Consider the following 27,674-nt stretch of genomic DNA (forward strand, 5'->3'; position numbering starts at 1 on the left):
GGGGAGGAAGGCAGCAAATCACACTGCCACGTGTACCTATGCAACAATTTTGCATGTTCTTCACATGTACCCCAAAACCTAAAATGCAATAAAATAAATAAATGGGAAAAAAAAAAGAATTGAGTTGTAAGCATACTCTATATATAAGTCCTCTACCAGATATATTATTTGCAAATTTTTCCCCATTTTGTGAGTTGTCTTTCTTTACTGACTTTTCTCTCTTTTTTCCAGCTATTGAAGAAGATATATTAAAGTCTCCCATTATAGTAGTAGAATTGCCCATTTCTCAGTTTTTCCTATTTTTCTTGATATATTTTGAAGTTGGTTAATTAGATGCATGTATATGTACAAGTGTATAGCATCTGGTGACTGATCACTTCGCATTATGAAATGTGAATTAGGTTGGATTCTCCAAAGGGAAAATTTCCAGATAGTAAACATGTTTATTATAAGAAAATGTTTTCTGGCTGGGCACAGCAGCTCATGCCTGTAATCCCCACACTTTGGGAAGCTGATGTGGGTGGATCACTTGAGGTCAGGAGTTCAACACCAGCCTGGTTCAAAACCTGCCAACATGGTGACACTCCATCTCTAACTAAAAATACAAAAAATTAGCCAGGCATGGTGACATGCGCCTGTGGTCCCAGCTACTTGGGAGGTTACGTGATTCTCCAGGAGGAAAATCACTTGAACCTGGGAGGCAGAGGTTGCAGTGAGACAAGATTGCACCACTGCACTCCAGCCTCAGTGACAGAGCAAGACTCCACCTCAAAAAAAAAGAAGAAGAAAATATGTTTTCTAATAACTCAGCCTAAAGAAAATTTAAAATACTACTAAAGATATTTTAGAATTAAAAGATTATAAACATAAATTAAAGATGTTGCTCTTTCAATGAAGTATGTGATATTAATTGGAGATTGTAAGTTTTCTGTTCTAATATAGATACTCAGTTTATGCCACCAACCTATGTGGGAAGCACCAGAGCCCACAATTATGAATGAGCATTTCAAAGAGAAAAGTTGTGTGAAATAATCAGTTTAACCAGAAAATTAATGTTACATGATTAAAAATGATTTGAAGAAAACTGGTAAAATTCAAGTAAGGTCTATAGTCTAGTTCGTTGTATTGTGCCAGGTGTTTTCCTTATTCTGATAAAACATAGTTATGAAAGATGTCACCATAGGAGGAAGCTGGGTGATGAGTACAGGGATCTTCTTTGTATTACTTTTGCTGCTTATTATGAACCTATAGTCATTTTGATTTAAAAAAAAAAAAAAAAAAAGTTTAAGGCTGAGTGTGGTGTCTCACGCCTGTAATCCCAGAACTTTGGGAAGCCACAGTGGGCAGATCACCTGAGGTCGAGAGTTCAAGACCAGCCTGACTAACATGAAGAAATCCCATCTCTACTAAAAATACAAAATTAGCCAGGCATGGTGGCACATGCCTGTAGTCCCAGCTACTCAGGAAGCTGAGGCAGGAGAATCGCTTGAACCTGGAAGGCGGAAGTTGCAGTGAGCTGAGATCGCGCCATTGTACATGAGCCTGGGCAACAAGAGTGAAACTCTGTCTCAAAAAAAAAAAAAAAAGCTTAGAACATTATTTGAAGAATACAAGTTTCATATTGATGAGATCAAAGGAATACTAACGAGTAAAATATGATAGTCTTTCTTCTTAGGTATGGAAGAAGGTGAAGGGATTGTGCCTTTAGATTCCAAAGAGTGGCCATAAAATACAAGTAGTCTTTTTGGCTTGAGAATTATTGATACTGTTCTCACTTATAAATGGGAGCTAAATAATGTGTACACATGGACATCAAGTGTGGAATAATAAGATATTGGAAACTTAGAAGGCTAGGAGGGTGGGAAAGGGGTGAGGGATGAGAAATTACTTAATGGCTACAATATACACTATTCTGGGTGATGGATACACTAAAAGCCCAAACTTTACCAGCTGTGCATGTTGTCCATGTAACAAGACTGTACTTGTACTCCTTAAATTTATATAAAAAAAGAATTATTGTTACTACCATTTAAACAAATGGCATAGTATAGTTCTTTGTGAAAGTATAAATTTTGTATAAATACTTTCATTTATATCCTTCTAATGTTAATAAGTTAAATTTATTTAGGTAACTAGCTTAGTAGTCTCAGTAATACACTAGAATTTTCTAACCCTATGGTAAAAGGTGAAAGGTGATAAGTTTGCATGACTAAAAAGTGACTTTCCTAAGACAGTATAGCAGATAATTGATCATGATCATTTATCTTTTTTTACACTACTTCTTTCCTTCAAGTTCCCTCTATTCAAATTTGTAATATCTAATAATTTGTGGAATGTAGTTTTTCTTTGGTAATATCTTAGAAATATTAACATATTACTAGTTATAAACAAAGTTTAAAATAGATGTTTACTTTTTAAATATAATTTTGCTTTGCAGTGTGAATTAATTTGCAAAAGAGTTAAGTGTCTCATTAGAATCTATCCTGCGAAATTATTAATTAACTAGCCTGACACTTCAACATGTAATAAAAATAATGATATGGAATACCTTCAATGCTCTGTAATAAGGGAAAAAATAAAGTGTAGGTCATATAAACAGTTTTTATTTGTTTGTTTTCTTTTTGGTTGTTTGTTTGTTTTTTAAGAGACAGGGTCTCGCTATGTTGCCCAGGCTGGAGTCAGTGGCTATTCACAGGCGCGATCCCACTACCGATCAGCACGGGAGTTTCCACCTGCTCCGTTTCTGACCTGGGTCAGTTCACCCTTCCTTAGGCAACCTGGTGGTCCCCCACTCCCAGGAGGTCACCATATTGATGCCGAACTTAGTGCGGACACCCGATCGGCATAGCGCCCTACAGCCCAGAACTCCTGGACTCAGGAGATCCTCCAGCCTCAGCCTCCCGAATAGCTGGGACTACAGGCATGCGCCACCATGCCCGGCTATTTGTTTGTTTTCTAATAAGAAATGCAGTCTCACTCTGTCACTGAGCTGTAGTTCAGTAGTACTATACTAGCTCATTGCAACCTTAGACTCCTGGGCTCAAGTGATCCTCCCACCTCAGCCTCCCAAGTCCCTGGGATTACAGTGCAAGCCACCATACTGGCTAATTTTGTATTTTTTGTAGAGAAGGGTCTTGATATGTGGCCAAGGCTTATCTCAAACCACTGGGCTCAAGGGATCATCCCACCTCAGCCTCCCAAAGTGCTGGGATTACCGGCCTGAGCCTCCACGCCCACCCTGCAATCTTAAAGTAATAGTCTTTTTGCTTTTGTAATTACCAAAGGAGTTTAATTTATTTGTGCTTTCTTTATATTCTTTTACTAGTTTTGATAATGGACAAGGTGATAGTCTCTTTGCTTTTGTAATTACCAAAGGAGTTTAATTTATTTGTGCTTTCTTTATATTCTTTTACTAGTTTTGATAATGGACAAGGTGATAGTCTCTTTGCTTTTGTAATTACCAAAGGAGTTTAATTTATTTGTGCTTTCTTTATATTCTTTTACTAGTTTCGATAATGGACAAGGTGACGACAGTTTTCAACAGTGCACAGAGACTAGAAGTTGTCAGAAACTGCATCTCATTCATATTTGAAAATAAAATTTTGGAGACTGAAAAGGTAATAAAATACCATCTTTCCCAAGTAAGCATTTACCATTTCCCTTTCAGATTTACTTGCCGAGTTTACCAGCTGATCTCTTCTTTAATTCTGTCCCTTTTCCTAATAAAGTATCCTCTCGTTGTTTGGATCATTTTAAATGAATAGTGTGTAAGATTTAAAGCTGTTAGGCCAAGCTTGACTACCAGAAAAATATTTGTAGTAATTTTTTCTCTCTGACTTTGAAACATTGTTCATAAAACCCTATTTTGGCATATTACTTAGAAACTTAACATTTTATTTATTTTATTTTTTATTTTTGGAGACAGAGTCTCGCTCTGTCTCCTAGGCTGGAGGGTAGTGGCATGATTTTGGCTAACTCCACCTCCCAGGTTCAAGTGATTCTCCTGCCTCAGCCTCCCGAGTAGCTGGGACTACAGGCCCGCTCCAGCATGCTCACCTCATTTTTGTATTTTTAGTAGAGCTGGGTTTCGCCATGTTGGCCAGACTGGTCTCAAACTCTTGGCCTCAAGTGATCCAGCTGCTTCAGCCTCCCAAAATGCTGAGATAATAGGTATGAGCCAACACACTTGACCAAAACTTAACATTTTAAATATAATTTTATTTATTGCAAAGACTCTTTAGAATATGTAATGGATTATAGGAACTATGGTATTCAACTTAAATGTGCCTCCTTAGAGCATGTTTTCTTGCCTTCTTCAATGAAAACATGCTGGATATAGTATAACCTTTTCTTACTGATTCATTGTCATTGTTCTGAATATCTATTTTCGGGGACCGGTAAAGTATGTAAGAATGTTTGCATTTACGCTAACTGACCCAGCACTCTTTATATTTTGTGCTTTTTAGTTTCTGTTTTTTCTTGTAGTTGGAGTCCTTCACTTCTCTTGCTTTCAACTTTCACATCCTATTTCTTACACCTGCCTGTAGTGATACTATGCCCTCCTACTTCCTTCTTATTTTCTACTTTGTTCTGATTTTTTAGGTTTTTAAGCTTATTATTATTGTGTGTGAAGTAAATTAGGTCCTACATGGTGGACTGAAGGAGACATCTTTATGGATGTTGTTATAGTAAAGTGAAAAGAGTTTTAATGCATACACCTAGAGATACCTATTTTTTCAACTCCGAGTCCTTTTTCTTTCCTTTTTATGATATTTAAATAAGAAGAGATTATAGAACTTTCCAGTCAGAAATTAAAGCTGAATAGTGATTAAGCAGCCAACCAGTTTAAAAGTATAAAATCACTTATATTTCTTATTGTTTTAATTTTTCTTTCTGTTCTTGCCATGGAAAATTGACTAGTTATAGGAAGAAGGTGTCTTACATATCTATGCCTTCACTGATGATCTGAAGCAACAATTTGGTAACCAGTTTTGTTAAGTGAAAGAAAAAAAGTGAAATTAAATGTTTTTCAATTTATCGTGTAATTATCTTATATTTCTTGCTGGTTTATAAATAAAATAACTATAAATCTATTTTATCATTTGTCTTAGTAATCACCTCTTCCCTAGGAGTTTAATTTTACTAATAACTGTGTGAAATAAATTACAGGATGTGTTTGAATTTTCAGGATGATTGTTTGAAAGTTACTGTTTCCACAGTTGTACCATTTGGTCATTTGCATCTCTCTTGTCCGCAGACCCTTCCTGCTGCACTCAGAGCCCTTAAAGGAAAGGCAGCAAGACAGTGTCTTACTGATGAATTGGGTTTGCATGTCCAGCAAAACCGGGCAATATTAGACCATCAACAGTTTGACTACATAATAAGGATGATGAATTGTACCCTACAGGTAATTTGTAGTTTTTTCAGATTATTCCTCTTATTTGAGAATACTTTTCATTTTTCCAGAGTATTTAGTAATTACCAATGTATCAGTTCTTGAGCCTACCACAACTAATACGATGAAGAGTCAGTATCTTTATCATAATTTCTGTCAGAAATACTTATTTATTACTTGGCATAAATATTGAGTGTTTTTTGTTCTTTTCTCTTCAAAAATGCTAGATTATTTTACTAGTTCGCTAATATAAGCAAGTTCTTTGAAAATGAAAAGTAATCTTTAAAGCATTCAGTTATATATTAATGTTTATAGTTATATCAGCCTTTTTCAGTCAATTTTCAGTTGTACCCTTCAGGCAGAGGACAATGAATGGTGGGTAATCCAGATGATAAATGAATCACTCAATTAAGTATTTAAGTACTTAGTGTTTGTAAAGCACAACAACAAAATTTCCATTTGGCTTCAAAATACATGTATGATCTTTCAGAAATAAACTTCCCACAAAACAGTGAATACAATTTAGGAGAAGTTGATCATCTCATTTCCTCATTCTGTGTTCCCTGTTAGATAGTCTGTGACATTGTCATTCTATTCCAAGGTGATACAAAGTTCCTTTCTCAAATATTTTGCACAAGGTGGAAATGTAATTAAATATTAAGATTTCAAAGATCCTCTGTGGGACTCCAGAGTAATAAATGCATGTTAAATATTGGTATATTGGAAAGCAAGAATTATAGGATATAATTAATCAAATTTATGAATGAAACAACACCTAAATAAATGAGAAAATATACCATATACATGGATTGGAAGATTCAGTATGTTATAGATATCAGTTCTCCCCAAAACAATTTACGAGGCAGTGCAATTCCTGTGAGAACTTTAAATAGAATAACAAAAGCCTTAAAATTACCAATATACTCCTAAAGAAAAATAACAAAGCATAATAATTTACCTTGTCAGATGTCAAAAATTTAGTTTAATATTATATTATTTGGCCTGGCATGGTGGCTCATGCCTGTAATCCCAGCACTTTGGGAGGCCGAGTGGGGCGGATCATGAAGTCAGCAGTTTGAGCCTGGCCAACATGGTGAAATTTCGTCTCTACTAAAAATATAAAATTATCCATGTGTGGTGGCAGGTGCCTGTCATTTCAGCTACTTTTGGGAGACTGAGACAGGAGAATCACTTGAAATCAGAAAGCAGAGGTTGCAATGAGCTGAGATCGAGCCATTGCACACCAGCCTGGGCAAAAGAGCGAAACTCTGTCTCAAAAAAAAGAGATTATATTATTTAAGACAGTGTAGAATTGGCCTATTCATAAACAAATTGACCAATAGAATAAAATAGAAATCCCAGAAACAGATGCACACATATATGAAAACATGATTTATGACAAAATTGGCACCAGCGGTGAAAAGATGAGCAGTTAAATTAATAGTGCTGGGACATGTACACGTAATATACCATTGATACAAAAAATCCACACATACCTCCCACAGTACACAAGAATCAATCCCACATGTATTAAAGACTTAAATATGAAGAGCCAAAAAAAGCCAATCTATAAAGCCTAAAATTTTTTAAATGTAATGCAGAAAATATCCTTACAACATGGGGGTAGGGAAGGATTTGTTAAACAAGTCACTAGTGCCAATCTTAAAAGGAAATATTGATAAATTTGACAAAATTAAAATTAAGAACTTCTGTTCATTAAAAGATACCATAAAGAGAGTGAGAACATAAACCTCAGAGTGAGAGGTTAGTGCTCAGATTATAAGAAGTATAAGCCAGGCATGGTGGTATGTGCCTATAATCCCAGCTACTCAGTTAGCTGAGAGGTTAAGAGCTGGCTAGTCAACTTGAGCATGTTACTTGACAGAGGGGATATTGGGGTTATTTTCTGGTGGGAATAACATGTCTCTAAAACAGGCCTTTTGGTATATTAAATTTTTAAAAAACAAAATAGAAGTTTTGATTTTAATCAAATCTGTAGGGTTTTAAGTAATTTTTACAGAATTACTTGTTTGCTTTTACTGTCTCCTACCTCTGCTCTTGAAGGATAGGGGGACAGGGCTAGAGTCAAAACACATGTAATTTTGTATCCCGATGTCTTTTCTCCCAGCGTGAAATACTCCATTCATTAGTTAATACTGAGAAGTTATTTTTTTTCTTTTGTAATAAGAAACAAACCCCACCGTTATATCTACATTTCCACTACCATTCTCTGGTTTTTGTGCTGGCTGCAGGGGCCAGCTGTGGTTTTTCTCTTGCCATGATGACTTCTAATTGCCATGTACAGTATATTCAAGTCAGACAACTCCTCAATGTAAATAAACTGTGTAACTGTCCAGAGCAGCACTTATAAATCAGCCTAACATAAGATCTCAAAATAAAAAAAAAGGTATCAGGAAACCCACTTGGATGATGAGTGTGTAACAAGATGGTCTGTGTCAATAATTGAAGAAATGCAAATTGAAACTACAAGGGGAGGCTTTTACACTATTTGGCAAGAATTTAAAAATCTGATAATATCAAACAAATTTATGTAACAAATAGAACATATAAACATATAAACTCTGCCAGTGAACATGTAAGTTGGTATAGCTACTTTAGAAAATTTAATAAGATAGAAGAAATAAGATTATTTGTCATTATTTTATAAAGCTGCATGTGAAGCATATTCTATTTTCATTCCTAGAGGAGCTCCTGCTCACATACATCAAGAGATATGTACAAAAAGTTAATGGCAACGTTGTTCAAAATAGCAGAAAACTTGAAATGACTCATATGCCAACCAGCATTAGAATGGACAATTTATAGTATCTTCTTAACACTAGAATATTTTTATCAGAGAAAATAAATAAACTTGGCCAGGTACAATGGCTCACACCTATAATCCCAACACTTTGGGAGGCTGAGGCGGGCAGATCATCTGGTCAGGAGATCATCCTGGCCAACATGGTAAAACCCCATCTCTAGTAAAAAATACAAAAATTAGCTGGGTGTGGTAGCACACACCTGTAGTCCCAGCTACTCAGGAGGCTGAAGCAAGAGAATCCCTTGAACACAGGAGGCAGAGACTACAATGAGCTGAGATTATGCCAGTGCACTCCAGCCTGGGCGACAGAGCAAGACTCTGCCTCAAAAAAANAAAAAAAAAAAAAAAAAAAAAAAAAAAAAAAAAAAAAAAAGGAAAAGAAAAGAAATAAACTGCAGTCACAATGGATAATGTAGATGAATCTTAAAGGAGATAATTATTTACAAAAATAGAAAGAAAATTCATCAGCACTGTCCTGAGTTACAGAAAAATGAAAAAAGAACAGTTCAACTATAATATGGTTCTACTTATACAAAATTAAAACACATGTTATATATTATTTAATGACATTTAATCTATAATATGGTTCTACTTATACAAAATTAAAACACATGTTATATATTATTTAATGACATTTAATCTAGTGATACAAACATACTTGGTAAAAATATGTTTTAAAACTAAGTCATTAAGCAACAAAATATTTAAGAAAATTACCTCTTGGGGACAGAGAGGAAGGGCAGTGAACATGGGGATCTTCCAATGTAATGGTAATATTCTATTTAGGTACATGGGTGTTCATTTTATCATTCTTCATAACTTTAGCTTGTATATGCCTATAGCTTAGGCATATTTTATGTCCTAGAGTACTGCAATTTGATTTTTTGAAAGGAATATTTATCTTCTCAAACTCACTTCAAACACTTTGTAGTTTCTTTAAATTAATTGACAATTCAGGAAATTATTCACTTTTATTGGCTATGCATTCTTTAGTGTATGAGACAGTAGATGTAAGACTTTATAACAGCAAAAATCAAAAACAACGTAAATGCTTACCCTTTGGATATTGATTAAATATGGTACAACTCTTCTTTAGAATACTGTTCAGCTATTAAATACAAACAAGTAGATCTATGTATGTACTGATATGGGAAAACTTCTGTTATATATTGCTAGGTAGGCGAAAAGGAAGTTACATAAAATAGATATGAATCTATTTTTAACCTAAAATTGTATGTATGTATGTATGTATGTATGTACGTATATAATAGTAAAAATCTGGAAGAGTATTTACACAACCCTGTTAAAATTATCCTGAGAGAGATACCAATGTTTATCTGTGGGATATAGATTAGAAGAGTTTTGTTTCCATTTTAAAACCTTCTCTGCTTGAAACATACACACATAACTGCATTATATAAGATATATAACAAGCATATATTACTTTTATAATTTGAAAAAGTCCTCAGTTTTTTAGAAAGGAAATTTTAGTATCCTGTGAAAAGAACTTACCCTGAAGAGGCCACATCTTTTGTTACTTTATTACAGCTAGTTTGTTACCATTATTATAGCGAATAAAGGAACAGAATTAACAGATTAAGGTCTCTAGAAGTCCTAAAGTCAAGTAATTTTCTGATTCCCCAATAATTGGTATTAAAATTACAAAAAGCATTTTGGAACTTTTTGCTATTAGTACTTTCTGTGCTGTTTATTAACTGAAGAATTAACTTTTAAGGCTTTCTGTGAACTTAATTTTAGCATGTACAATTATGGCACTTATAGAATAGCAGATACCTTTAGGCTACAAATATTTTTCATTTGAATAATTATATTTCTAGAAACAAAAAGACCTGAAGTTTTTTGCAGCTTTCTAATACAATTGATTCACTCAAGAGTTATTTGAAGAAAAAAAAAATTGGATTGAGGAACACTTAATATTTTATAATCCACTATTTTATGTATACATAAAAATAGATCCTGTGCCTCATCAAGCACATGCTGTTGTTGAACGTTATATAGAGGCCCTTCTCAGTTATGAATGGGCTTACGTGTAATGTTCTTAGTTTAATGTGTTATTCCTTTAATGTGTTACCCACTTGGGATTTGTTAGTATTTATATTCTTCATGCAACAACGTACTTATCAACAGGGATTTAACATGACATTCTGAACATTTTTTAGCAAAAGCATAGAGTTTCAAGGCAGAGCAGCCAAACATCTGTGTTGATGTTTTAAGAAAGAAATATTAACTAAATGAACTAATTTTTAGGTAGTGATTCAAAAACTTTGGTAATTTTTGCTTTTCATGACCTAGAAGTTACTCTTCTGTCTTTCCTGTCCACAAGGGAAAATTAAGTGGAACATATTACTGCCAGAAGACTGTTTATGAGGTTATTTCAATGCCAATGTAATTTTTTACAGCACTGTTTCATAGAGGTTATAGACTATTCCTGTGTATCATTTCATTTCAAAGAACTGATCATATTTTAGTATTTTTTGAAACTGAGATTACTAAAAAAATCTCTCCAAAAATATCATGGCCTTAACTTTCTATTTTATCAAATATACAGTTAAAGATTTTTATGTGTCTAGATCCTAGCTAAGATCTTTTAAGAATAAATTATAATTTGAAAACCCAGTGAAGTCTTCTATTTCCAGCATCATGTTAAATTGCATACTATGAGGAACCCTCTCACTAACATAGAAATAGATCTCAGAAAATTACAAATATAAACCATGATTTTGATACATTGCTTCTCCCAAGAATAAAAGAAAATCTCTAATGTATACCTCCTTATACTCTGAAGAAAAGGACAAATAGAGAAAGCCAAACCCTGAGCAATTAGCAGTTGGGACAGTCAGATTTGTGAGTACATCTTTGGCCTCTCTAAGTGTTGGCCATCTGGTTGAACCTGAAAGTTTTGCATCAGGCTGGAACACTGGAATAAAAATAAAGTAATCCTTATTCAGGTAGCATGCCCTCTACCTTTGCCTCCATAACAAACTATTGTAAATCCTTTGTTGGAATAATGCATTCCCAGTCAGGATTCCTACAGAGAAAATTCAATAAAACATGACCTCACAATTTGAAATGGACTCTAAATATCAAAGAAATGAGCCAGTATGAATTACTGTCAACAGAAACAACCAGTAACCCCCAGATTTAGACAAAGCCCCAAAAGATTATATATATTGAAATTATCCATTTCAAATATGTAATAACTTAAATATTTTAAAAGTTAAAGATCGAATACAAAATAAGCAAATAACAAGAGACTAACAAAAATGGCCAGATAAGTTTAAATTACATAATCATTAAATGTAAAAAACTCAACCTGTAATCCCAGCTACTCAAGAGGCTGAGGCATGAGAATCATTTGAACCCAGGAAATGGAGGTTTCAGTGAGGCAATATTGCACCACTGCGCTCCATCCTGGGAGATAGAGCAAGACTCTGTCTTAAAAAAAAAAAAAAAGAAGAAACTTAAAAGATGTGGATGACTCAATATTGTTAAGAATTCTCTGTAGATTGATCTATAGATGGAATGGAATCCAAATTAAAATTGCAACAGATTTTTTTTCTAGAAATGGACAAGTTGATTCTAAAATTTATATGAAAATGCAGAGAACTTTGAATGGGCAAAGCACTCTTTGAAAGGAACAAAATGGGAGAACTGAAACTACTTGATTTCAAGACTTTATATCAATCTACAATAAAACTGTGGTACTGACATAGCATCAACAAAGAGACCAATGAAAAAGAGCATTAGAAATGGACCCACATTTCTGGTATTTTCGAGAGAGGCACCAAAGCAATGCGATAGGGAAAGGAAAGTTTTTTCTGAAAATAGTGCTCGGATAACTGAATATCCATATAAACATAGTCCTCTGACTACATCAAACACAAAAATTAGTGGGGCAGAGAGAGAGAAAAAATGGAAAATATGGAACAGAAGTTAAGGTATAAGGACATAATGAATGAAATGATTGAAATAATGAAATGATTTAACACAGTACTATTCAAAGTGCTAGTCTGGGAATTTTGCCAGAATGAAAGTCGATGTATTATTTTCTCCATGGATAAAGTATTACTATAGACTATTTTTTTAAAAAAGGTCAGCTACACTAAACACTGGGTTTAGTGTGACTTCAGCTGACAGTGGCCAATGGCTAATATCTCTAAAAGTAACCTAGGATCCTACCTTATTAAAGAGGAGAGGCTTCAAAGTCAAGTATCGGATATTGTCAAGGCTGGAAATTCCAATTGCTTACAAAATTTTTATAAAATTTAATTGGTTGCTGTATAATTTCGTACATTGAGCTTCATAGGACAAGGGCTCTGAACAGTATAGGAAACCATATAGAGGTTTAAAAGTATGAGGAAAAAAAGGCTTCTGGAAGCCCAAGCTTTCCATATCAGATTGACTTCACAATTTCAAAGTTTTTAAGTAACCCCACGAGAGCTTTGCTTACTCAAGCAGTGTTGATAACTGGTCTGTATGTATGAGGTAGGAGATTTGGGGTTATTATTAAGAATGTATAAATCAGTAGAATACATCCTGCTTAATCAGGGTGTTATTTACTCCTTTTTTCTTCTTCTTCTGAACATTTATTGATTTCTACCATATATTAATCTGTGTACTAGGTACTGGACATACTAAGATGATTAAGATATAATCCTGGTTCTCAAAGAGTGCACAGTCTACAAGGAAAGACTCACAGGCTGAGTAAGATAACCACTGATAAGAGATGTGTGGAAAAGTACTATGAAAACTTACAGGGTTACTGGATTTGGAGTGGGAAGGAGGTGGTTATAGAAGGCATTTATCAGACAGAGATCTGGAGGGATCTTCTAGGAGAAGTTGCTAGGAGAAAAAAAAGAATTAGGAAAGGACTTGTGTTTTTTGTTTGTTTTTATTTCCATAAGTTATTGGGGAACAGGTGGTGTTTGTTACATCAGTAATTTATTGAGTGGTGATTTGTGAGATTTTGGCACATTCATCACCCGAGCAGTATACACTGTACCCAATTTGTAGTCTTTTATCCTTCACCCACTTCCCACCCTTTCCCTCTGAGTCCCCAAAGTCCATTGTGTCATTCTTATGCCTTTGCAACTTCATAGCTTAGCTCCCAGTTGTGAATGAGAACATACAATGTTTGGTTTTCCATTCCTGAGTTACTTCACTTAGAATAATAGTCTCCAATCTCATCGAGGTTGCTGTGAATGCTGTTAATTCATTCCTTTTTATGGCTGAGTAGTATTCCATCATGTATATGTGCCACAGTTTCTTTATCTACTCATTGATTGATGGGCATTTGGGTGGCTCCACATTTTTACAATTGCGAATTATGCTGCTATAAACATGAGTGTGCAAGAATCTTTTCTGTATGACTTCTTTTCCTCTGGGTAAATACACAGTAGTGACATTGCTGGATTAAATGGTAATTCTACTTTTAGTTCTTTAAGGAATTTCCACACTGTTTTCCGTAGTGGTTGTCTAGTATACATTCCCACTGGCAGTGTAGACGTGTTCCCTATTCACTGCATCCACACCAACATCTATTATTTTTTTAATTTTTTGATTATGGCCATTCTTGCAGGAATAAGGTGGTATCACATTATGGTTTTGATATGCAGGAAACAGCCTGTGTTTTTTAAAACTGAAGGATATTTACATATTAGTGAGTATAGTATAGAAACGTGGTTGGAGAAGGGAACAGTACATAGAGTAACCTCTGGTTAAAGTAAGCAGATTGCATATGCACATTAACCTCTGCCACCACCAAAACCCCCATTAAAGCAAAAGTAAACCACTTAAAAAAATACATAAACCCACAGGCAAAACAGGAGAAGAGACAACAGCAATATCTTAGAAACTAGAAAGCTGATAGATGAGTCATCTTTACTTAGCAGACCCAAGAAAACCTTTTCCCAAGTAGCAGCAGGAAAAGCCTTGAAGCAGCCCAGTTTACAAAACCCCCAAAGGTTCAGGAATTAGTAATATCATGTACCTCTTCAAGCAGTGTGACAAGGTGAGGCTAAAACATAAAAATAGCGGATTGGTTGAAAGCTGTTTAGGATTCTGTTGGATTCCCCTCCCAGATCCTTTCCTAATTTGGTATAAACAGCCAGCTGCCTCTCCTTTACCGTGGCAGAAGATTAGATATTTGTTTGTTTATGTGTTTATTTTTATGAGAGAGAGGCTGTCATTGGCCTGGGAAATACTAGGTCTGGTTGAGGGAAGTTCTGTCTTCCTCCACACAAGGAGGTTATATGAATGCCAAATAACTGAGAATGCCAGTGGGTTTTCTCCCTTTAGGTTCCAGAATTCTGGCAGGCTACCCTCAAGGTAAGAGGTTGTAAAACTGTTCTCTGAGAAATGTAATAAGCCAAAAAGAAAAACACTTTATTAAAGATGCAGCGATTGATGTTTTTCATCGAACGGCTCTCCCAGGCCATACTATAATGAAGCTGTCACTCAACAAGCTTCATCCATGTGGACATTAGTTTCTTTTGTCATTCTTTGGTTTACTTCTCCTTGCAGGGAATGACCTAAACAGAAGGGACCATCAAAGTCAGTTCCTGCTCCCCACCGTTGTTCCCCCAGTCTGCTTTCATTTTCCACTTTTCTTTGTAAAAAAAATCATCCAGTCAGCATCTATAATTGCCATATCCTCTTCCTTCTTGGGTGCCTATGTCACTCTGGACTCCCTTAGATAATCTCAGCTTTCATTTGTCCATGAAACTGGGTAAGCCACAATCACATTGCCCTCTGGAAATAGACTGAAAGAAATTAAGTACTTTTTCGAAATCTCGCAACTAGTAAATTAAAGCGATGATTCTAAATGAAAGTCTTGTACTTTTCATTTGGCTCTGTAGATCCATCTTTAGATCTTCTTGCTAAAACACACACTCTGAATGAAGAGACTCCTCAAACAGGCTTTGTGTGAGCAACATGGCTGGTTATTTATCGGGGTCTGGGCCGGCTGAGTCTGAAAAGAGTCAGCAGAAGATGGAGAAGAGGAGTTGGTTTTATAGGTTTGGGATAAACAGAGGAAAGTTACAGAAGTTGCAGTTTAAGGCAGTTTTTTGCAAGCTGGGAGGGGGTCGCGGCAAGTTGGGAAGGGGTTGTAGGGTATGGAGCCACTAGGTTGGCCAAGGTCAGTTATGAAGTCCAATGGCCTTGTCAGTTGAGGCTGGAATAAGAAACAATAGAAGAATGTCTCAAGTTAGTTAGGCACCACAGGGGTTTGATTGGTCTGCTTTTCATGATTTTCCAGCTACTTCAGGTTTTCTAATTCCAGAAGGCCATCCAGAGGTGTACATGCAGGTCACAGAGGTTTCCATGCTGTCCATGGCGTGGTCAGACATTACGCTTCTCTCAGTCTAAAACTCTCCCTAGGCAATCTTACTCTTTTGTATTACCATCTCTTGCTTCTGCCTTTCAAATCTCAAGCCTAAATTCATCTCCTAAATTACTGTGTTACTGCATCAACTTCTTTTTTTTTTTTTTTTAGATGAGTCTCACTCTGTCACCCAGGCTGGAGTGCAGTGGCACAATCTTGGCTCACTACAACCTCCACCTCCTGGGTTCAAGCGATTCTCTTGCCTCAGCCTCCTAGTAGCTGGGATTATAGGTGTGTGCCACCACACCTCGCTAATTTTTGTATTTTTAGTAGAGACGGGTTTCACCATGTTGATCAGGCTGGTCTCTAATTCATGACCTCATGATCTGTCTGCCTCGGCCTCCCCAAGTGCTGGGATTACAGGCGTGAGCCACCTTGCCCAGCCTGCACCATCTTCTTAACTGGTCACCCTACCTCCACCCTGACCCATTCCTGTAACTGTTCTCCATTTCACCAAAGTGATATTTGTATATTACAACTTGTATCTTGTCACTTCACAATTTAAAATCCTCTGCCTTCAGAGTAAATTCTGATCTGATCTTGGCCGCTGCCTATACCTAGAGTCTAATCATTCACTGCTGTCGGTCCCCAGGCCTTACACATTTGTTGCCTTCATTTGGAACATTGTTTCTTCCACCTCTCCTTTCTCCCTCCTGCTCCCTCAGTCTTTATTTTCCCTTGGCCAACTCCTGCTCATCATTTAATTTCAGCTTAGATGTCCTTTCTTCCTAGAAGGCTTCCTCAGCCCATCAAGCCTGGATTAGGGCTGCTTCTGTTTCATCTTGTACTTCCCCCACACTATCCACCATGATCCTGCAGTGGCACTTACCACATGCAATGATATTGCCTGTTGACATCTGTATTTCCCATTTTGTCTGTCATGAAGTAGTCTCTCACTAAACATTTGATTAATTAGTAAATGAATAAATGTATTCATTTTAAGTAGCTGCTTACCTCAGCTGGTTAGAATTTTAGTCCCTATACTGAATTTCTGTCCCTTCACAGGCCAGTAGCTTTTGCCCCTTTCTTGGCTATAATCAAATCATCAACCCGAGCCAGGCTCTGTTCACCTTTGTATCTCTGTGCACAGCTATCTCTAGGTTAGAGAATGTTGATAGACATGTTGATAATTCGTGGCCTAGCTTGAAAGTAAAACTTAAAGTTTACATACAGCTGGTCAATATTGTGCCAGTGGACAGTAGTGTCATTGATATATTTAAAGTGCAAATGTTCATACCTGCCAATTTACAATTACCATAGAAGAAGCTTACACATCTGTATTTTTTTAATGTTCCACAAGTAAATTTGATTTCAACCTAGAGTTGAAATATCAGTATCCTATTATCTGGAGTAGTCATTTTTAAAACATTTCTGTTCAATTCCTGCGCCCCCATCATCAGATGTTCTGATTGGTAAGTTTGGGAAGGGGTAGATCAGAGCTAACATTTGAAACTTTTCAACAGTGAAATGGGCAGCTTTGTAGAAATGCATTTCCATCTCATCAAGTGTGCCATCAAACACTCTTACAGTCATTTGTCAGGAAAGCTGAAAAGGATTTCTACATTGTCAGGGAGATTGGACTAATTGCCCTCTAATGTGTTTCCTCCTCAATTTCATGATCTCGGGACACTTTTTTTTTTTTTTATCCCTGCTTGTGAGAAGCAGTCTTAGCACTCTCCAGTTCATGACACATTATAATCTTTGGTCCCTGCCAGTTCCCTTCTTTTATTTATTTGTTTATTTTATTAGCATTATGCTCCCAATCTCCCTCAAGCATTTAAATGTGTTATTTTAATTGACAGATAAAGTTGTATATTTATCATATGCAACATGATGTTTCAAAGTATGTATAAATTGTGAATATTTTAATGTGTTGAATATATTATTTTCTATGCACGTGTCCTTGAAAAATGTATATTGTTTAGTACATGTGTATTTTAATTTATGTAAATGGTGTGTTATATATTTCATTCTGTTTATGCCTTTTGTCAGTCAGCATTATGTTTTTAATAAAATGTAAATATCAAGTAAATCTGATTCCAAAATCAGATAGATACAATAAAAATAACAGTTAAAAAAAAAAAGCCCCTTTTTTCTTATGAATGTAAATGCAGAATTCTTAAGTAAAATACTGGCTAATTGAATCCGGCAGTACATTAAAAAAGTAAAAAGTCATAATATAGTGGAGTTAAACCTAGGATTCTTTCAATGTAATGCACCCCATTAACAGATTAAAGGAAAAGAATTATGATTTTCTCAGTCAGTTAAGAAAAGGCATTTAATAAAGTTCAATCCTATTTGTTTAAAGTTCTTAGAAGCTGTTAATAGAAAAGAGCTTCCATGTTTGGTAAAACCTACAGCAAGCCTTGTAGTTAATGACGAAACTTTATATGCATTCCTTTAAAATTGGAGCAAGACAGACTGGGTGCGGTGGCTCACGCCTGTAATCCAAGCACTTTGGAGGCCAAGGCGGGCGGATCACCTGAGGTCAGGAGTTCAAGACCAGCCTGACCAACATGGTGAAACCCCGTCTTTAAAAAAAAAAAAATTGGAGCAAGACAAAGATGCTTACTATTATCACGCTATTCACAATGTTAGTGTGTCAGTAGCTGTCATTATTTTTAGATAGAAAATCAGATTTCTGATTCTCTACCTAGAAAATGTATCAGATAGAACAAACTATTTTTACTAATAAGATGATTCAGTTAAGTTTTCAAATGTAAGATTGGTCTATAAAAATCAATAGCATTTCTTTACATCAGCAAAAACCAACTAAGAAGTAAAATTTTTTTAGAAATTATGCTTTCTACCTTTCCTCCCCCTCCCATTCCATATTATTTTCTCCCTCCTTGCCTTTCTCCTTCCCTCCCTTCTTTCTTTTCTTGTCCAAGCACCATAAAACAGGCTCAGGGAGAGAAGTAATGACAGCCAAATAGAATCTGGACCTTATGCTTAGAAACATTGAGTTTAAATGAGGTAGTATAGGTGGCCTAGTGAAATCAGGATATGGTTTATAGTCAGAAGACTGAGCAAATAAGTAAATCTGTTGAGGGTAATGGTAGCCAAGTTTTTCACAGATAGAGAAGTGAGTACAGATATGGAAAAGGAGAAAGCTAAAATAAATCATATGATTTTAGATGAATTCAAGCTAAATGATGCTTATCTACATATAAATACTGAAATAAATACAGGTGGAAATGTGGGTATATGTCCGTGTGTTCATGAGGGGAGGAGTTAGGAATGCATATATATATTTCCTGGCTCTGCTCACTGAGAGAGTCTGGCAGTAGAGCAATGAGCACGTCTAGTGTCCAGATCTTGGTTTCTAAATATAAGTCTATTGAAAGGAATTAGGGTTCCTTGAAGAAATGGCTAGCAATAGGATAGGACACGGAAAATATAAGAAGGACTTGAACCTGTTTTTATTCCAAAAAGTATGAGAGTGCTTAAGGAATCAGTGAACTCTAGTTGGATTTTTTTAAACTGTGGTTAAATATATGTAACGTTAAACTTACTATTTTAATCATTCTTAAGTGTACAGCTTGGTGGCATTAAGTATATTTATATTGTTGTGCAAGTGTCACCACCATACATCTCCAGAACTTTTTCCATCTTCCCAAACTGAAACTTCCTATCTATTAAACAATAACTCCCATTTCCCCTGCCCCCAGCTCGTGGCAGCCACCATGCTACTTTTTGTATCTATGAATTTAGGTACACTAAGTACTTTATATAAATGAAATCATACATTTGTTCTTTTGCGACTGGCTGATTTAGCATAATATTGGAGTATGTGTCAGAATTTCCTTCCTTTTTAAGGCTAAATAATATTCCATTTTATGTATATATCATGTTTACCTAGTCATCTGTCAGTAGACACTTTAGGTTGATGTCACCTTTTGCTTATTGTAAATAATGCTGTTATGAACATGAATATACAAACATCTCTTCAAGCTCTCCTCCTTTCAATTATTCTGAATATATAACCAAAAGTAGAATTGTTGGATCATATGGTAATTCTCCTTTTAATTTTTTTTTGTTTTTTGGAGACAGAATCTTGCTCTGTCACCAGGCGCCAGGCTGGAGTGCAGTGGTACAATTTCGGCTCACTGCAAGCTCTGCCTCCCAGGTTCAAGCAGTTCTCCTACCTCAGCCTTCCTGAGTAGCTGGGACTACAGGCATGTGCCACCACGCCCAGCTAATTTTTGTATTTTAGTAGAGGCGGGGTTTCATCATGTTGGCCAGGATGGTCTCAATCTCTTGACCTCGTGATCTGTCCACCTCAGCCTCCCAAAGTGCTGGGATTACAGGTGTGAGCCACTGCACCTGGCCTCTCCTTTTAATTTTTTGAGGAACTGTCATACTGTTCTGCATAGTTGCTGCATCATTTTACATTCCCAGCAGCACAAGTGTTTCAGTTTGTCCGCATCCTCACCAACGTTTGATATATATATTTTTAATAGGAGCCATCCTAATGTATGTGAAGTGGATATTGCATTGTGATTTTGATTTGCATCTCCCTAATGGATGTGTTGTTGAGCATCTTTTTGATTAGTGACAGTGTAAGCAAGCTGCAAGAGCACCTGACCCTACATTGACCTCTGAGCATAAGCATAGATGCTGCATCACTTCCATCTTCCAATCACAAAGTGACAGTAACAGCACTATATACAGAAAGAAACTTAAGGTAATGTAGTACCACCTTAGCTAAATTTACAGTACATAGTTACCACACTCTTCTTCTCTATCAGTATCTAATTTAACCTAAAAGACCTGTGAGGTTGTGAACTCAGTGTGTCTTGTTAGCTGAGTCAGCTAAAATATTAGACTTCATTTATTATATTTAGACATCTTAACACTGCAGCTTGATTTATGTTTTAGAGCAGTCATAGACATTTTTCTGTTCCCTTACCTGAAACTTGTGATAGGAATTTAAAGCCTGAGCTCATTGTAATCTTTCTCCAAATTCTCTAACATACTTTAAAACAATGGACTAACCCCATTGTTCTTATTTGAACTAAAATATTTTATGGCAGTAACTATTTGGTTATCCATAGGCACTTGATTATAGTTGTCCATAGGTGATAATTTATTTTAATTAATTGTTTTGGCCAGGCAAAGTCGCTCATGCCTGTAATCCCAGCACTTTGGAACACTGAGGTGGGTGGATCATGAGGTCAGGAGTTTGAGACCAGCTTGGCCAACATAGTGAAACCTTGTCTCTACTAAAAATACAAAAAATTATCCGGGTGCAGTGGCAGGTGCCTGTAATCCCAGCCACTTGGGAGGCTGAGACAGGAGACTCAATTGAACCTGGGAGGCAGAGGTTGTGGTAAGCCAAGATTGTGCCATTGCACTCCAGCCTGGGTGACACTGTGAGACTCCATCTCAAAAAAAAAAAAAAATAATAAGTTTTGCCATTGCATGCCATGGACTAGCAGTTTCTCATTACCGGCAGAAGACTTATTAATGCTTTTGAATTGAATTAGATCAAAGAACCAATTCTAGATTCATATCCTTAAGTTTCATTACTCCTAAAACAACTTTTCCTAACCTGTAAGGTTAGGAAATTGCTTAAGTAACACTCTTTATTTTCTGCAAGTCTATATCATATCATACTTATCTTGGTTATATCTGTCTAAGTGAATAGAAAAGACCCACAGTAATTTCCAAATATTATGGATAATTGCTTTTAAAAATAGAATTTAAAATAGTATCTTACCTAGGTATATCAAATTGTATTAAGTGTTTGTTATACATATATCAGGGACATTTAATAGAAATATAGGCTGGGCGTGGTGGCTCACTCCTGTAAGCCCAGTACCTTGGGAAGCCAAAGCAAGTGGATCACCTGAGGTTGGTAGTTTAAGACAAGCCTGACCAACACAGAGAAACCCCGTCTCTACTAGAAATACAAAATTAGCCAGGCATGGTGGTGCATGCCTGTAATCCCAACTACTCGGGAGGCTGAGGCAGGAGAATCACTTGAACCTGGGAGGCAGAAGTTGTGTTGAGTAGAGATTGTGCCATTGCAGTACAGCCTGGACAACAAGAGTGAAACTCCACCTAAAAAAAAGAAAAGAATAGAAAAGAAATCTAATAGCCTATCAGCAGTTGTAGATTTGGCTTTTTTTCCCCTCAGCTTTTATTTCAGGTTTGGGGGGTGCATGTGCAGGCTTGTTATGTGGGTAAATTGTGTGTTGCTAGATTTTGTATACAAATGATTTTGTCACCCAGGTAGTGAGGATAGGACCTGATAGGTCGTTTTTCAACCCTTACCCTCTCCTCTAAAGTAGGCCCTAGTGTGTACTGTTCCCATCTTTCTGTCCATGTGTACTCAACGTTTAGCCACCACTTATAAGTGAGAATGTGTAGTATTTGGCTTTCTGATTCTGCATTAATTTGCTTAGGATAATGGCCTCCAGTTCCATCCATGTTGTTGCAAAGGATGTGATTTAATTTTTGTATGGCTGCTTAGTATTCCATGGTATATGTATAACACATTTTCTTTATCCAGTCAACCATTGATGGGCATCTAGGTTGATTCCATGCCTTTACTATTGTGAATAGTACTTCAGTGAACATTGTGAATAGTACTTCAGTGAACAAGTACACTTGTCTTTTGGTAGAACGATTTATATTCCTTTGGGTCTGTACCCAGTAATGGAATTGCTGGTTTGAATGATGGTTCTAAGTTTTTTGAGAAATCTCCATACTGCTTTCCACAGTGGCTGAGCTAATTTATATTCCTACTAGCAATGTATGAGTATTCCCTTTTCTTCACAACCTCACCAACATGTTTTTGTTTGTTTTGTTTTGTTTTTTGCTTTTTCATAATAGCCATTCTGACTCGTATGAGATGGTATCTCATTGTGGTTTTGATTTACATTTCTCTAATGATTAGTGATGTTGAACCTTTTTTATATACTTGTTTTTAAATACTTGGCCACATATATGTCTTCTTTTGAGAAGTGTCTGTTCATGTCTTTTGCCCATTTTTTAGTGGAGTTATTTGGGTTTGCTTGTTGGTTTAAGTCTTTTTTAGATTCTGGATATTAGGCCTTTGTCAGATGCATAGTTTTTAAATATATTTTTCCCATTCTTTAGGTTGTCTGTTTCCTCTGCTGATAGTTTCTTTTGCTGTGTCAAAGCTCTTTAATTAGAACCCACTTGCCTATTTTTTATTTTGTTGCAATTGCTTTTGGAGACTTCTGCCAAAGCTTGCATCCAGAATAGTATTTCCTAGATTTTCTTCTAGGGTTTTTATAGTTTTAGGTCTTATATTTAAGTCATTAATGCATTTTGAGTTTATTTTTTTATATAGTGAAAGAAAAAAGTCCAATTTCGGTCTTCTGCAAATGGCTAGCCAGTTATCCTAGCACCATTTATTGAATAGGAAGTCCTTTCTCCATTGCTTGATATTGTTGACTTTATTGAAGATCAGATTGTGGTAGATGTGCGGCTTTATTTTTGGGTTCTCTAACCTGTCCCATTGGTCTTTGTGTTTGTTTTTGTACCAGTACCATCCTGGTTTTGGTTACTGTAGCTTTATAGTATAGTTTGAAGTTGGGTAATGTACAGTGCCTCTGGGTTTGTTTGCTTTGGCTTTTTGGGCTTTTTTTCGGTTCCATATAAATTTTATTTAATTTTTTTGAGATAGAATCTTGGCTCTATCACTCAGGCTGGAGTACAGTGGTGTGAACATGGCCCGCTGCATCCTCAGCCTTGTGGATTCAAGTGTGATCCTCCTGCTTCAGCCTCCCGTGTAGCTGGAACCAGAATCATGTGCCACCGCACCTGGCTAATTTTTTATTTTTTGTAGAGACAGGGTCTCATTTTGTTGCCCAGGTTGGTCTCAAACTCCTGGCCTCAAGCATTCTTCCTGCATCAGCCTCCCAAAGAGGTAGAATTATAGGCATGAGCTCCTGTGCCTGGCCCCATGTGAATTTTAGGATCTTTTTTCTAATTCTGTGAAAAATAACATCGGAGGCTGGGCGTGTTGGCTCATGCCTATAATCCCAGCACTTGGGAGGCCTAGGTGGGCAAATCACGAGGTCAGGAATTCAAGACCAGCCTGACCAACATGGTGAAACCCCATCTCTACTAAAAATACAAAATTTAGCCAGATATGGTGGTACCTGCCTGTAATCCCAGCTACTCAGGGGGCTGAGGTGGGAAAATCACCTGAACCCAGGAGGCAGAGGTGGCAGTGAGCTGAGATCACACCACTGCACTCCAGCCAGGGCAACAGAGTGAGACTCCATCTCAGAAAAAAAAGAAAAAGAACATTGGTAGTTTGATAGGAATAACATTGAATCCATAAATGCTTTGGGTAGTATCACTATTTTAATGATATTCTTCAAATCCTTGAACATTTCCATTTTTCCATTTATTTGTGCCATCTCTGATTTCTTTGCGCAGTGTTGTATAATTCTTATTGTAGAAATCTTTCACCTCTCTGGTCCATCTGTATTCCTAGGTATTTCACTTGTTTGTGAAAATTTTATATTCTGTGTGTTTTACTATTTGAGAACATCCATAATATGTAGTGATTTCTGTTTTTGCTGAGGCAGAAATGTGGGTTATACATGTAATGCCAGTATCTGCTAGTGAAACTAGCGTATAAACCTTGCTAATCACTACCCATTCTGCATCTCAAGCTGACACTGTTTTCTAGTAGTCATTGTGTGACCTATGAAATGAAATATCTAGTATTTATTGATATATGTTTTGTTTAAAGGATAATAATAAAATATATCTGTGTACCCAACACCCTTGTTTAAGAAACAGAACATTAACTTTGTAGTCCTTCAGAGCTATACTACAACTGCTTTCACCCCTTCTCTCCCTTAGAACCACTGTCCTGAATTTGGTTTAATAATTTCTTTGCTTTTTCCCACAGTTTTACCCAGTAAGGAGGTACTCTTAAAATATAATTTAGTTTAGTTTTGCCTGATTTTGACCTTCTTATGATTGGAATCATCCTGTTTATTCACTGATAGAATAAATATTCATTGAGCAACTGCTTATAGTATTCATACAAGTTGATTCATGTAGTTATGGCTTATTTATTTGCACTGATGTTTAAGTCCATTCTGCTATTGAAGGATATTTCATTGCCCTGGCAATGAAAACAGTGTTATAACTAAACACAGTGTTGTAATGACCATTCCTAATAGATATCTTGTGATGCACTTGTGCAAGAGTTTCTCTTGGATAAATACATAGGAATGAAATCAGAGTCAAGAATATGTGCAACTTCAGCTATGTTAGATTATAACAAATTACTTTGCAAAATGGCATTACAAATTTATACTCTGATAGCAATATATGAGAGTTTCTGTTGCCTCACATCTTTGCCAACTTTTAGTATTAAAAATTCTGAATTCTTAAATTCTACCAGTCCAGTGATAATAAAAGGACGTGTCATTGTAATTATCATTTGCATTTCCCTGATGAGCAATAAATGGAACAATTTTTCATATTCATTGGCTTTACATGTTTTCTATATGAGGAAATGCCTTTTGCTTCTTTTGCCCTTTTTTCTTTTGCATTCTTTTTTTTTCTCATTGATTTATGGGATTTTTTAGTATGTTCTGAATACCAGTCCTTTGATACTAATCCATGTAGCTGGTATCTCCTCCTAGTTTATGGTTGTCTTTTCTCTGTCTTTCTGGTGTCTTTTGGCGAGTATGTTTGTAATTTTAATGTCATGAACTTCATTAATCATTTCCTCAATGTTTTGACACTTTTTGTGTCTTGTGTAAGAAACCCTTCACTATCATGAGGCCATAAAAATATTCTCATACTCTTAAAATGTTTAGTTATTCTGCCTTTCCTATTTAAGGCCTTTATCTGAAATTGATTTTTGTGCGTTGTGCGAGGCAGAGATCCAGTTAATATTTTGCAAATGAATAACCAGTTGCCCCAGAACAATTTATTTCATACTGTGTCTTTTTACCACGAATTTGCAGTGAACCTTTTTTTATACATCAGATTTCTATAAATATGTGATTTTTTTTGAGACAAGGTCTTACTCTGTCACCCAGACTGGAGTGCAATGATGTGATTATGGCTCACTGCAGCCTCTGCCTCCTGGTGATACTCCCATCTCAGCCTCCCTGGTAGCTGGGTCTACGGGTACACACCATCATCCCTGGCTAATTTTTTGTATTTTTAGTAGAGACAGGATTTCACTGTGTTGTTCATCACATAGTCTTAATTAAAGTTTGATAATAAATTCTAATAACAGAGTCTGCCAGGGCAAGCCCCCATGCTGTGTCTTCCTAAGAAATATCTTGCATATTCTTTCCCCTTTGCTCTTCCATATCATTTTAGAATAAACTTATTCACTCCCATGAGAACCTCTGTTGGAACTTGGATTAAAATTACTTTGAATCCATAGATTAATGTAGGAAGAATTGACATTTTTGTGAGTCTTCCTATCTGTAAACACAATATTGTACATCTAGATCTTTATTGTCTTTCATAACATTGTATGAACTGGGCACAGTGGCTCATGCCTATAGTCCCAGCACTTTGGGAGGCCTCGGTGGGCAGATTGCTTGAGCCCAGGAGTTTTAAGAACAGCTTGGACAACATGGCAAAACCTTGCCTTTACAAAAAATACAAAAATTATCCAGCTATGGTAGTGCACACCTGTAGTCCCAGCTACGTCAAAGGCTGAGGTGGGAGAATCACTGGAGCCCACTGGAGGCTGCAGTGAGCCGTGATTGTGCCCCCGCACTCCAGCCCAAGTGACAGTGCGAGACCCTGTCTCAAAAAAATATATATATGATTTTTCTTGGTGAATGTCTTATATGTATTTTTTTAAATTAACTGCTAGCTGCCCTATTTTGTTATTGTAAATGCTGTCTTTTAAAATTGCATTTTCTAATTGCTTTTTTGATATACAGGTAAACTTATCTATTAATATGCAAAGTTCCTTAATTCTAGCAATTTGCCACATATTCTTTTCTGTTTTCTGTGTTGGCAATCATATCTAGTAATAGGAATAGTTTTTACCTCACTTTCTAAACATTATATATTTTATTTTATTTTTTCTATTACCTGGCAAGTACCTGTAGTGTAACATTAAATAGAAGTGATAATAAGTGCCTTTCTTTTAAACTTTAATCATTAGGCTTTAACTGTGCTAAAAGTTTTGGTAGATATTCACTATCAGGTTATTAAGTCCATTTCTATTCCTGGTTTAAAAGTTTTTGTCATAATAGATGTCAGTTTTATGAAATGCTTTTTCTACAGCTCTATCTCAGTGTTCAATTATTTTCATGATTAAAATCAGTTTATAATTTCTCATACTCTCCTTGACTGGTATTGGAGCTAAGTTATATTAACATCAAAAAATGAAATAGGGAGTGGTCCTCTGTATCTCTTCTCCAAAACACTTTTATGTTAGAGTGAAATAGTGTCTTCCTTGAAAATTTGTTAAAACTCACCAGTAAAGCCACCTTAACCTAATGTTTTCTTTGTGAGAATTTTTTAAACTGTGTTTTTATTAAAGAGACAGGGTCTTGCTCCATTGCCCAGGCTGGGGCTGGAATGCAGTGGTGGGAATCATAGCTCACTGCAGCCTCAAACCTATGGGCTCAAGGGATCCTCCCACCTCAGTCTCCTGAGTAGCTGGGACCACAGGCATATGCCACCATGCACAGCTAATATATATATATATATATTTTTTTTTTTTTTTTTTTTTTTTTTTTTTAAGAGACAGGGTCTCTCTTTGTTGCCCAGGCTGGTTTTGAACTCTCAAGCAGCCCTCCCACCTTAGCCTCCCAAAGTTTTGAGATTACAGGTATGACCAACCACATCCAACCTTTGGGAGAATATATTAAATTTATAATTATAGTCTATTCAGATTTTCATTTTTTCTTGAGTTCATTTTGGTAATTATTTCCTAAGAATATGTCTATTGATTAGTGGCTTTTTTCTTTTTTAAAATTAGTTTTGTCCATTTAATTAGTCTATAAACACTTTGCCTTTCTATCTTTGCTTTCTGTCTGATTTTCTTTTTTTTTTTTTGAGACGGA

General features: G+C 36.0%; 1 protein-coding gene across 1 annotated transcript in view; it reads left to right on the top strand.

Moving 5' to 3' along the window:
• Positions 1–27,674, top strand: part of SBF2 (SET binding factor 2) — a 489,013-nt gene that overhangs the window by 298,211 nt on the left and 163,128 nt on the right. The window contains exons 15-16 of the mRNA XM_037728439.1: positions 3,508–3,617; positions 5,258–5,407. Coding sequence (XP_037584367.1) covers positions 3,508–3,617; positions 5,258–5,407 — 260 coding nt within the window. The remainder of the gene's footprint in view (positions 1–3,507; positions 3,618–5,257; positions 5,408–27,674) is intronic.

Source organism: Cebus imitator, unplaced genomic scaffold, assembly GCF_001604975.1.
Source record: "Cebus imitator isolate Cc_AM_T3 unplaced genomic scaffold, Cebus_imitator-1.0 Scaffold265, whole genome shotgun sequence".
NCBI classification, from domain to species: Eukaryota; Metazoa; Chordata; class Mammalia; order Primates; family Cebidae; genus Cebus; species Cebus imitator.